At 43.8% G+C, this 12,019-nt stretch overlaps 1 protein-coding gene across 3 annotated transcripts in view; it reads left to right on the top strand.

Moving 5' to 3' along the window:
* ANXA4 (annexin A4) overlaps positions 1-12,019 on the top strand; it is a 69,439-nt gene that overhangs the window by 22,754 nt on the left and 34,666 nt on the right. For all 3 annotated transcript variants that reach the window (XM_032410788.1, XM_032410787.1, XM_032410786.1), the window contains exon 2: positions 7,386-7,444. In XM_032410788.1, coding sequence (XP_032266679.1) covers positions 7,442-7,444 — 3 coding nt within the window. In that variant the 5' untranslated portion in view covers positions 7,386-7,441. The remainder of the gene's footprint in view (positions 1-7,385; positions 7,445-12,019) is intronic.

Here is a 12,019-nt window from a genome sequence, read left to right as displayed (position 1 = left end):
AGGCAGACTCTTAACCGACTGAGCCACCCAGGCATGCCCAAAATTTCTTTTTTAAATGATAGAGTACTCTTGAACAGAGCATAGGGGATATTCTCTGCATGAAGGGTATATAGGTGGGAATTAAGGTATGCTTTTTAAAAAAAATTTTAAAAGATTTATTTATTTGACAGAGAGAAAGAGAGAGAGAGAGCACAAGCAGGGGGAAGGGCAGAGGGAGAGGGAGAAGCAGGCTCCCCGCTGAGCAGGGAGCCCAATGCTGGGCTCGTACCAGAACCCTGGGATCATGACCTGAGCTGAAGGCAGCTGCTTAACTGACTGAGTCACCCAGCTGCCCCTACGGTATGCTTTTTAGCACCTAAAATGGTGCCTGGCATGGGGCAGGCATTCCGATCACGTTTGTTGAATGAATGAACAAATGTGCATGAAACATCAGTGAAACTATCCTATCAGTCCCATGATTGTGAGCAATAATCAGCATTACCACTACATCAACTTCTTGTTTCTATGGTCACTGTCCTGAGAGGAGGGGAATCCAGTTTGTTTGCAATTAAGAGTTAAACAAAACAAAACAAAGCACTGCTACCAACAAAAGACCAGCCGATGAGAATGCCACAGGTCTTCAGTCCACATGTGGTACTGGGAGTTGCTCAGATAACACTTAGGAAAAGTGCCGAAGCACTATTCTGTGCAAGCTGAATACAGAATGCAGAGAAACAAGGAAGGGTAGCTACACATTTACAAAGCTTATCAGAATATGCTTTGATTGTGCCCTACTCGAAGCTTGTGCCTGGGGAAACCGAGGTATTATGTGAAGTACAGAGACATCTAGCAAGGCAAGCATTGAACTGGGAGTATAGGACCCAGCCCCTTGCTCAGCAAGCATTTAGACCACCTCAGCTATCTTTTTATTTTTCTAATCTTATCTCTTGATGTAATAGAGAACTCACCATAGCCAGCTTTCATTATTATATCATCCAGCTGGTTTGCAAAGTGGAGGTAGTAGTCGTGACTCCAAAGGTTATTGGGTAGATTAATTAAGATAATGTAGAGGAGTACTTAAAAAATGTACCTTCCCTCCTTCCCCCTGCCTTTTGGACAAAGGAATCTTTGGCATAGAGAAAAGGCTTTAATAGACTTTGGCATGATGTGGAAACGACAGAGAAGAAGTGGGGATGTTTTAAATTGTATGTGAAACGTGTGTTTTAGAATTATTTATGGATTGAAATTGTTATTATTGTCCCCCACCATGCTGTGAATAAGTGGCTAAAATTTGGACAAAAGACTGTCAATAAGTTGTTTGCCAGGTGCGGGGCTGGAATAGATTCTTCCCTAAGATTCTTAGCAGTCAGGTTTCCAAATTTGTCAGCCTTCCTTTGGCTTATACACTTGGCCTTTGATTAAATGTTTGAAAATGCTTATTTCTCCAGACTCAAACCCCATCACGGCAACAAAACTTCCTTTACTTTTCGAAGGATCTAAGCTCCAAGGAGTTTGGGTTGCATTCATTTTCCTATTTCATAGACAGTTTTGAAGTGCTTGGGCGGGGTCCCGGCACACCCTCCACGAATCCACAGGCTAGAAGTTTAAATCTGTCATCCCGTGGGATGCAAAATGAAACCGAGTACCAGAGAAAAATGGTGAATGACTCACTCACATGTGATCTTCCAGGGAAGAGAGGGACTCAGTAAGAGTGTGTCACAAGGACAGCAAATCCCTTCCTAATGAACATTCCGGTTGCCCCTCCTGGGACCAGGGTCAATATCATGAATCTGGATGGAGGCCACCAAGTTATGTTGGGGTTCCAAGGGGAGCATCCAGTACTGGGGTGAATTCAACATGGTGCCACATCCAGCAGGACCAGAGAAATTGCATTCATTAGCACACCAGGAAGGGGTTCAGCTCTCAGGGACAGGTTCATATTTACAGGCTCACCACACACATGCTGATAATATCTTTATTACCTTGAGAAATATATGGGGCGCCTGGGTGGCTCAGTCAGCTAAGTGTCTGCCTTTGGCTCAGGTCATGATCCCGGGGTCCTGGGATCGAGCCCCGGGCTCCCTGCTCCGCGAGGAGCCTGCTTCTCCCTCCCCCTCTGCCTCTCCTCACCCCTGCTTGTGCTCTGTCTCTCAAATAAATAAATAAAATCTTAAAAAAAAAAAAATGTAATTGTTACTGAGACAAAAATCCTTGTGCTCCAGTACTCTGAAGACAGGTCCATGTGGGAAGCCAAACTCTAGTCCAGGGGTTGCTTGGCAATCACGGAATCAGAACAAAGGGTATTAGATAGATGACACAGCCATGGGAAATATCTGATCCTGGACCATTGGATCTAGGGCCAAGCCACCCTTTCCTTAGGACAGGGCTTTGATGACTATTTCAAAGTAAGCCTCTCTGAGGATTTTATGTGGAGCTCGCACACCATCTTTCTTTAAATATGCTAATGCTTTCGGCAAACTGGCCATAGGTCAGCAGCCATTCTTTCTCATAAATGAATTTGCATATCTTTGTTTTGATGGTTGTTTGCTGATTTTACTAGTCTAATGCGCAGGAAACCATCTAATTTGCCTGTTTTCCAAATTCTGGGTGAGTGGGGAGGAGTCCACCACACTGCCGCCTCCATGTATGGCCTCCTTAAATATTACATGAAGTCCGAGTCCTTGTTCCATGTAGCTGCCCGAAGGACATAAGGAACTTTCTACTTGAGGTCATTTCTAGCAGTGTTACAATAGGGCAGTTTGTGGGACAGTGTGAAAATGATCTTCTTGTACACCTAAGCAGAAAACAGTATCGATCTGTTCTCGACATATCTAATTTTTCTTTATGAAGCCATCATTAATTACTTGTGCAAATTTTTGTAATCTTTCCTGCAATAAGTTGAACTTATTTATAACTCAGTATTCCCTATGTAACTGCTCTTGGGATATGTCTCTTATGTTGTGTTCCCAGCTTTCTTTCAGTTGCTCTAAAACCGTGTCTTAACATTTTCAGAAGCCCTACTGTGAGCCCTAGTTGTAGAGTTCAGGTATGATAAAGAAGTTGCAGTCCCCCCCCCACCCCGACTCCAGACTGCATAACCCTTAGAGTTTTTTAGACATCACTCACATATGGGCCCTTCCGTCTTCATCTTCACATCTTGAAGAGCCCCTGGTGCTTTTAAGGTCATTGGAGCCGTGTCCAAACCTGAGTGGGTTTGCCTTTTTCCTAAAACTGAGGCACAGTTGCTAATTATTTTGCCCCACCTGTGAGCAGCCAAGAAGCTTTGGAAACCCCCACACGAAGTCTGAGTCATTATGAACCTGGGGATACTGTTCGGTTTATGGACTTGTAGGCTGGCCTTCAGAGAGAAAGAATGAATGGATCAAGGAAGCTGCGGCAGAGAAGGGTTCCTATAAAGAGTCCTTGGCTCTTCAGGCTGGAGGAGAATGTGGGAGGACTTTTAGAGGTTGAGCTTCCAGAAGAAGGGCATGGCATTCTTTGGGAGCCGATCATTTTGTGCAGTTAAGAAGAGGCCTGTGGCAATTCTGGGAGGCGAGAATTCTACCACTGAACCACCAATGCCTTCCTGTGACAGTTCTGTTCCAGGGGGTGGTCCGAGTGATTCCTTCCCCTCCTTTCCACTCCCCACCCATCCTTGCCGAGAGTTCCTGACACCTTACTGGGTGCCAGACACTGTGCCAGTAAGCGTGAGCGTGGGTCAGCTTTACATGTGTTATCTGATATCTGATCAAGGGGTACCATTTCCTGCCTTCATTTCTATAATCTATTGAGAAACTTGCTTGGTGCTAGTAAATAACAAATATACAACAGCTGTCTCTATGTAAATGGACTAAAGCTGTGTGCTGTCCAAGTTTCAAAATAAATTGGCTAAAAGCACCCTGTGTTCAAGTATGATACATTTTTTTCCCTTTAGTAAATTATTTCTAGCTCATTGAATAAGATTCTCAGTATTTCCAGAAGGTTTTGTGCAAGCATTTTTTTCCACTTCTTGATGTGGTCAAAAGGATTGGAAGTATTTATGTTAAAGGCTGGCTTTTGGAGGACGTGTTTCTCTTCCCTGCCTCCTTACTTGTCATCTACAGCAACTCCCCCTTATCCGTGGGGTATACGTTCCAAGAGCCCCAACAGATGCCTGAAACTGTAGGTAGTATGGAACCCTATTTATGCTGTTTTTCTCTATACGTACATGCCTATGATCAAGTTTAATTTATAAATTAGGCAGACTAAGAGATTAACAACAAGAACTAATAATAAAATAAAACAATTCTAATGATATAATAAAAGTTATATGAATGTGGTCTCTCTCTCAAAATATCTTATTGTACTGTGGTTACCCTTTTTTTTTAAAGATTTTATTTATTTACTTGAGAGAGAGCAAGCGAGAGAGCACGAATGGGGGGAGGGGCAGAGGGAAAGGGAGAAGCAGGCTCCCCACTGAGCAAGGAGCCCAGGACCCTGGGATCATGACCTGAGCCGAAGGCAGGTGCTTAACGGACTGAGCCACCCAGGGGCCCCTGTAGTTACCCTTCTTCTTGTGATGATATGAGCTGATAAAATGTCTGTGTGATGAGATGAAGTGAGGTGAATGATGTAGGTGTTGTGAAGTAGCATTAGCCTACCATTGACCTGATGTCAGAAGGAGAATCACCTGCTTCTGGATTGCCGTTGCCCAAAAACACAGATAAGGGAGGATTACCATATTCCAAAACTATATAGAAACAAAGGGAGGGCCCTTGTTCCTTAAACTGGGTCTGCTAGATTGTCTACCAATTAGCAGAAACTCAATCCAACTCACATATAAATTATACTTAATGAGGGATATTGGCGCATTTTGATCATTCATATGATGTGAAACAGGGCCTCCAGACAAAGTCATGGCTAAGTCTCAAAGAGCCCTGCTCTTGGCTTCCCCTAGCACATTCTGGACAAACAAGAAATACCCCTTCCTACTCCCACAGATAGTCTTGACCCTACTCTAACCCCAATTCATGCCACTCTGGCCCTTGTTCATGATGCGGTTGTTCATTCCTCAAACACAGTAAGTTCATTGCTGCCTCAGGGCCTTTGCATTAACTATTCCTTCTACCTTCAGTAGTTCTCCTCCAGCACTGAATAGCTAGCCTCTCTCCCCATTCAGGTCTTAGCTCAGACGTCTTCTTGCCACCCTGTCCAGGCTAGCCCCTTCCCAGTGACCTGATCACATCATCTTCCAACCCAGGATTCAGCAAATTTTGTCTGTGAAGGGCCAGATATTAAATATCTTCAGCTCTGTGAGCCATATAGTCCGTCACAGCTGTTCAGTTCTGCTGTTGTAGCACGAAAGCAGCTGTAGATAAGATGTAAACAAATGGGTATAACCAAGCTCCGGTGAGTCTATTTATGAACACTGAGATTTGAATTTTATATAACATTCATGTGTCACAAAATATTATTCTTTTGACTTTTTGCCAACGATTGAAAATATAAAAACCATTCTTAACTTGTAGGCCATTCAAAAAACAGGATTTGGCCCATGAGCTGTAGTTTGCTGATCCGTGTTCAATAGCATTGTCCTGTTGTACTTTCATCTTACTGATATCTGAAATCATCTTATTTATTTATTTGTTTATTTGTTGTCTGCCTTTCCTGGTAGACTGTAAACTCTTTGAAGTCATGTTCTTTGTCTTACTCACTGTATTATCTCTGTCGACTAGAACAGTGTCTGGAATATAGAGGTACTTTATGAATATTGGGTGATTGAGTAAATAAATCCATACAGTCCATGAGCTACTAAATCCAGTAAAGAATCCCTTCCAAATATTTCCTATGTATATCCCATTCCAGGGGCCACACCCCACCTAGGTCTCTGCCTCTGCCTGTCTGTTCCTCAGTGCTTTCTCAAGCCTTCCTGACCCTGTCTCTCACTCCTGTCTGTTCTGTAGAATAGGGTCTTGTGGAAGGAAGCATGTCTTTTGTTCTATCATTTCTCTGCAAAAACCAAAACTTTTCCACTATTTTCCCATTACCTACAGTATCAAGTCACACTCCTCAGCTGGGCATACAAGGCCTTGCCTATCAGTTCCCTACCTGATTTTCCAGCCCTATCTCTGAGCCTTCCCTGGAATGAGCCCTCTGCCCCAGCAGCCTCGTCTCCTCATTGTCCCCGAAGCCACTGCTTATTCCCACCTTTGCTCAGGCTGTGCCCCAGAACAAGTTGGCATTCCCCTCAGGAAAGAATTGAGCTCCCTAAGTGGTTATAAGGCAAGTCTGCAGTGATGGGAGACAAGGACGAATGGAGCTGAGCCTCAGGAGAGCTGAAAGATGAAGTGAATGTGAGCAGATTGACTCAATCGGTAATAAAGTGGAAAGGATTTAGTAATTCTCGGGGTATAATTGAAAAGTGCTGCTTGGGAAAGTGGCCTAGGCCAGTGCTTTTCAAAGTACTGTGCAGACAAATATTGGGGGAATCTTGTTAAAATGCAGACTCTAGCAGTAGGTCTGGGGTGGGGGTTGGGGGGCCTGAGACTGCTCCCAGGGGATGCCCATGCTTCTGGCTCCAGGATGATTCTTTTGAGTATCAAAGAGCTAACAAAATGCTTAGGAAAGCAGCCTTTTCCATAGGACTCAGATATGGAAACAGGAAGTCAGTTGGCCTGTCCCTCAGAGGCCTGCCTGTCAATCATGAGACCAAGAGTCCTGGCCCAGAGTCAAGTCATTCCTTGCACTCTGAGTGACTGAGTACATGTGCAATGATCGAGCATCCTTGCTGCACAGAATGGAGGACAAAGCTGAGTGTGTAAGGCTACAGCTTTGAGGGAAGAAGCACCTGCACATCCCGAGATGGTGGCAGTGAAAATGGTCATCTGGAAATGACAAGTCTAATGTGGGCTGGCCGCTGGCCGTCCTCACACACGCGCACACGCTCATGCGCACGCACACACGCACAGACACATGCACACACGCGCACAGACACGCACACACACGCACACACAGAGCATGGGCTGGAGTGCTGTGCTTTCCCTAACACGGCTGCATTATCTTTTCTCTCCAAGGAGACACCTGTTCTGTTCCACTAGAGCTTACTGTTCGGAATCCAGGTTTGCCTTGACTACAAGTAATGTACTTCATCCTAACAAACAATAGGAACCATTTCTGTAATGTTTATCTCCAGACAGAAGAGCAGGTCGGAAAGTGTTTTGTTGGAGTAATAAACTCGCTTGCTTGAGCAGTTTCTCTTTAATTATTAACCCGGCCTTTGTATCTTTGGCTAATCAGTAGCTGGCCTTTCGATGACAGTGGGTGTTATTTCCTAATGGTTTAACTTCTGCAAACTACAAGTTATCCTGATTAATGATTTTGATGACACATCTCTCATCACAGTAATTTCCCCTCTGCTTTTTTCACAGAGGAACTTCTGCTCGGGTGACTGAACTCTGATCCTGATACAGAGAGAGTCACGGCCATGGTAAGTTGGGGAGTGCCTCGCCCTACCTGGTGCCAGCCACGGACAGGTACAGGGTGTGTGTTCAGGGACTGTTGACTCTACAGAGGATTGTTTGCTTAATAGAGGGGAGAGAGGAGGAAATGAAAAGGCAGTTTTGTTTTTTTCAGGCATCCTTTTAATTTCTTTCAGGGGTGGTAAGTAACTTGACCCTGAAAATTAATTCAAAAAGAGAATCCTTGGAATCCTTCTAACATCCAGAGATACAAAAATAAGTTGTAGGGGGCCCCTGGGTGGCTCAGTCGTTAAGCGTCTGCCTCCGGCTCAGGTCATGGTCCCAGGGTCCTGGGATCGAGCCCCGCATCGGGCTCCCTGCTTGGCGGGAAGCCTGCTTCTCCCTCTCCCATTCCCCCTGCTTGTGTTCCCTCTCTCGCTGTGTATCTCTCTGTCACATAAATAAATGAAATCTTTAAATAAATCTTTAAATAAATCTTTTTAAAAAAGTTGTAGTTTTCTCTCTGTGGGAGTACTTACGTGTTCATTATAGAAATTCCAGGCAAATGAAAAGGAAAAACTAAAAATCCCACAGGTCCTACCATTGGGAGACAAGTGCCATCCACATTTTGGTGTAGCATCATTTCAGGCTCATCAAGAAGGGTGTTTGTTAGCCATATGGGGTTGTCATCTGCCTCCTGTTTTTTGGCCATGACCGGACTCCTCAGAGCTTGATTATCTGATCTTTGGGACAGGCAGGGAATTGGATCCCTTTGGGAGTTCTATAAAGTTCAGTGTTGAGATGGAAGCTGAGCCTCTTAGCTGCAAACAGGCTCTACCTGAAGCTGGCCATCTGCTCTCCTTCTCCCACCCAAATAAGGTATCTGAACAGACAGGTGATTTTGATCTCTGGTCTTCTTGGAAGGAATAATAGAAATAGAATCTTATACCTGGAGAGGAACTGGAGATCCTTCCAGCTCTAAATGGCCTCCTCTAGGAAGATGGAGGTGTAAACTATCTTGAACAAATAGTAATATACTCTTAACATTGTCTTACATTAGACATTCTAGAATTTTCTTTATCATCCCTGACAGTCAAAACCTTACTCATATCTGCCCTAAATCTCCATGCTTTATTTTAAAATTCATGTCTTCTTGATTCTCTCCAGACACAGAGAACATTTATTCAGAAATGTTTACAGTGTCCCAACTTTGTGCTAGATGTGGTACTTGGCTCTGGGGACTCAAAATTAATGTGACAGTCTTCCTGTCTGCAACAAGCTCACAGGCTTCCTACATGTGAAGCCTATAACCTAGTGACCCTTTACTGTGCTCTTCATTCGAGGAAAATTACCTCAGTTGCTCTCATCTTTCCTCCTAGTACCTGTTTTTCCAACATCACTGTTACTTATTGGACAGATAAAGGACATTTTTAAAGGGTAGGAAAAACACACAATAGTCACAATATTGTAATTCCCAGTTGTTTTCCATCATTTTATTTTAGACCCTACTCACGTGTATAATGATTTTTAAACAGTAGTAATACAAGCATAAATAACAGTTATATATTCACTCTAATCTTTGCTTTGCTAACACGTTAATATTACATTTTGTGGCATACTAAAATTATTTATTCTAGATGGTGGAGTTATGGGTGTTTTAATTTTCTTCTTCTTTTTTTTTAATTTTCCAAATCTCTACAATGACCATATGATACATTTCTAAAAAGAAAACATGTTTTAAAAGCTAAAAATATTTACAATATTTTTAAAATATATTTCTTTTAATTTTTTAAAGATTTTATTTATTTATTTGACAGAGAGAGACACAGAGAGAGAGGGAACACAAGCAGGAGGAGTGGGAGAGGGAGAAGCAGGCTTTCTGCTGAGCAGAGAGCCCGATGTGGGACTCGATCCCAGGACACTAGGATCATGACCTGAGCTGAAGGCAGACGCTTAACCGACTGAGCCACCCAGGCACCCCTTTAAATAGATTTTAATTTACATGTAGTGAAATGCACTGCTCTTAAGGTTACTGGTAGATGAGTTTTGACAAACCTATGGACCATGTAACCTACTCCTCTGTCAAGATAGAACATTTCCTCGCTCCAGGAAGTTCCTTTATGCCTCTTTCAGGTCGGTCCCCTCCCTGCTCTCCACTCCACCCTAGAAATACAACCACTGTTCTGATTGTCATTACCACAGATTAATTTTGCCTGTTCTAGAACATCCTATCAGTGGAACCATAGAATATGCACTCTTGTGTGTCTGGCTTTTTTCGCCGAGTGTTATATTTTTGGCAATTCATCCACGTTGCTATGAGCATATCAGCAGTTTGTTCCTTCATGACTTTTTATTGCTGATTAGTATTTGTTGGAGATTGTCATCAAAAAAGATGTGACCGCTGACTGACTGGTGAGCTGGACCCAGGCAGTCAGAGGCTCCTCACCCCCACCCGTCTGGAATGTGGGTTCTGCTTACCTTTCCTGCTCCCAGAGACTGCTCCAAGGAGATCACCTTGAGGTGGTGATGTGGGGTTGAAGACAGCTGCATGGTATACACGACTGAGCCCATTTAGGACCTCTTTATAAGCTTTTAAGATTTGAAGGATGAGTCTAGGGATCGATTTGTCTTGCTGCCACTCAAGACAAGCCTCGTATGTAAGTTCCCTTTGCCATTGTTAAAATTGTCATCTACCGACGAGGAGAGGCTTGTTTCTCTTCAGTCTTCCTGTGCCCTCTGCCTACAGGGGTCAGATTCAGATGACGCCAGGAAAGCTCCTGAGGGGATTGTGGACCTACAGTATTCCACTGTATCGGATTCCAACTTTTGACATTTATTAACTTCTTGATTATTTAATAACTGAATAATATTTCATCGATAGTGCTCTAACGCCTATGTCTAGCCATTCATTTTTGTTATTCTTTCCTACATCCTCCCTGTTTCCTTTGCCTACTGCCACAAGAAGCCTTCCTGGGATAGAATCCCCTGCCTCCGCAGAACGGATAATCGTACCTTACGCCCTGGAATTTGATCAATACAGTTACTGCAGGGCGACCAGGAACAAGTTTCCTGAGCTTATCTTTTTCCTGGAAGAGTCACTGAGAATGTTAATTGATAAGCTGAAACATCTTTGCAAATCCCTCCATTGATTCATCTTGTTAGATATTAATTTTAATCCCACAATAGCGTCCCTCAGCAATGCAGTTTGTGTTAAAAGTCGAATGCAGTGTTTTGGGCACCATCCAAAATTTTGCAATAAAGCTCCAAAAGAAACCTGTGAAACATTTCACTCAGAAAGCTGTCTCATAGTGGAGCCAACGGCTGAGTTAGGCCATGGTGGAATTTTGACAGCAGATCACCAGTTTGCTTATTACTTACTATGGATGCATAGTAGAAAAGAATGAAAGAACCTGTATTAATTTTCTAGGGCTGCCATAACAAAGTCCCACAAACTGGGTGGCTTAAAATAATAGAAATTTGTTGTCTCACAGTTCTGAGGCCAGAAATCCAAAATCAAGGTGTTGGCAGGGTCAGGAGCCCTCTGCAATCTGTAGGTGACTCCTTCCTTGCCTCTTCCTAGCTTCTGGGGGTTTCCTGGCAGTCCTAGGCTTAACTGTAATCTCTGCCTTTAGCGTCATGTTGTGTTCTCCCTGTGTGCCTGTGTCTTCACGTGCTGTCTTTTTTTTTTTTTTTTTAAGATTTTATTTATTTATTTGACAGAGAGACACAGTGAGAGAGGGAACACAAGCAGGGGGGAGTGGGAGAGGGAGAAGCAGGCTTCCTGCTGAGCAGGGAGCCCGATGCGGGGCTTGATCCCAGGACCCCGGGATCATGACCTGAGCTGAAGGCAGACACTTAACGACTGAGCCACCCAGGCGCCCTCACGTGCTGTCTTATAAGGACATCAATCATATTGGATTAGGGGCTCACCCTACTCCAGAATGACCTCATCTTTTTTCTTTTTTTTTTTTTAAGATTTTATTTATTCATTTGAGACACAGAGATACAGAGAGAGAGAGAGAAAGCATGAGCAGGGAGAGAGGGAGAAGCAGGCTCCTCGCTGAGCCAGGAGCCCGATGTGGGGCTCGATCCCAGGATCCTGGGATCATGACCTGAGCCGAAGGCAGACGCTTAACCATCTAAGCCACCCACGTGCCGCCCAGAATGACCTCATCTTAATGTAATTAATTACATCTGCAATGACCCTATTTCCAAATAAGAATACATTCTGAGGTCCTGGGGGTTAGGACTTCAACATATCTTTTGGGGGGTTACAATTCGACCTATAACAGTGTCCAAGGAAGTTAATGTCATTGACTTCTACTTTCCTCTGTCAGGTGTATAGAGGGTGGTGACTAAATGCTAGATGCTGACCATATCTAGGAGGTGAAGGCCTGGGCTTGCAGCAGACAAGGCCCACACTCTATCGTACCGGAGGCCTTTGGATGGGCTTGATGTGGACCACAGTGAGCAAAGTCTGTCTTCAGAGAGAGCTTCCCTAAGGCCATAAAAATCCTCTGTTCCTCTAGATGGTCCGCATTATATCCTTGGGTGAAATTAAATCATCAGAGAGCCTTTGATCTATTCTACATTGTTTTTGCCAC

This window comes from Phoca vitulina, unplaced genomic scaffold (genome assembly GCF_004348235.1).
Source record: "Phoca vitulina isolate PV1807 unplaced genomic scaffold, GSC_HSeal_1.0 scaffold12, whole genome shotgun sequence".
NCBI lineage: Eukaryota > Metazoa > Chordata > Mammalia > Carnivora > Phocidae > Phoca > Phoca vitulina.
The sequence above is the reverse complement of the archived record's forward strand: the minus strand, read 5'-3'. Positions and strand labels throughout refer to the sequence as shown.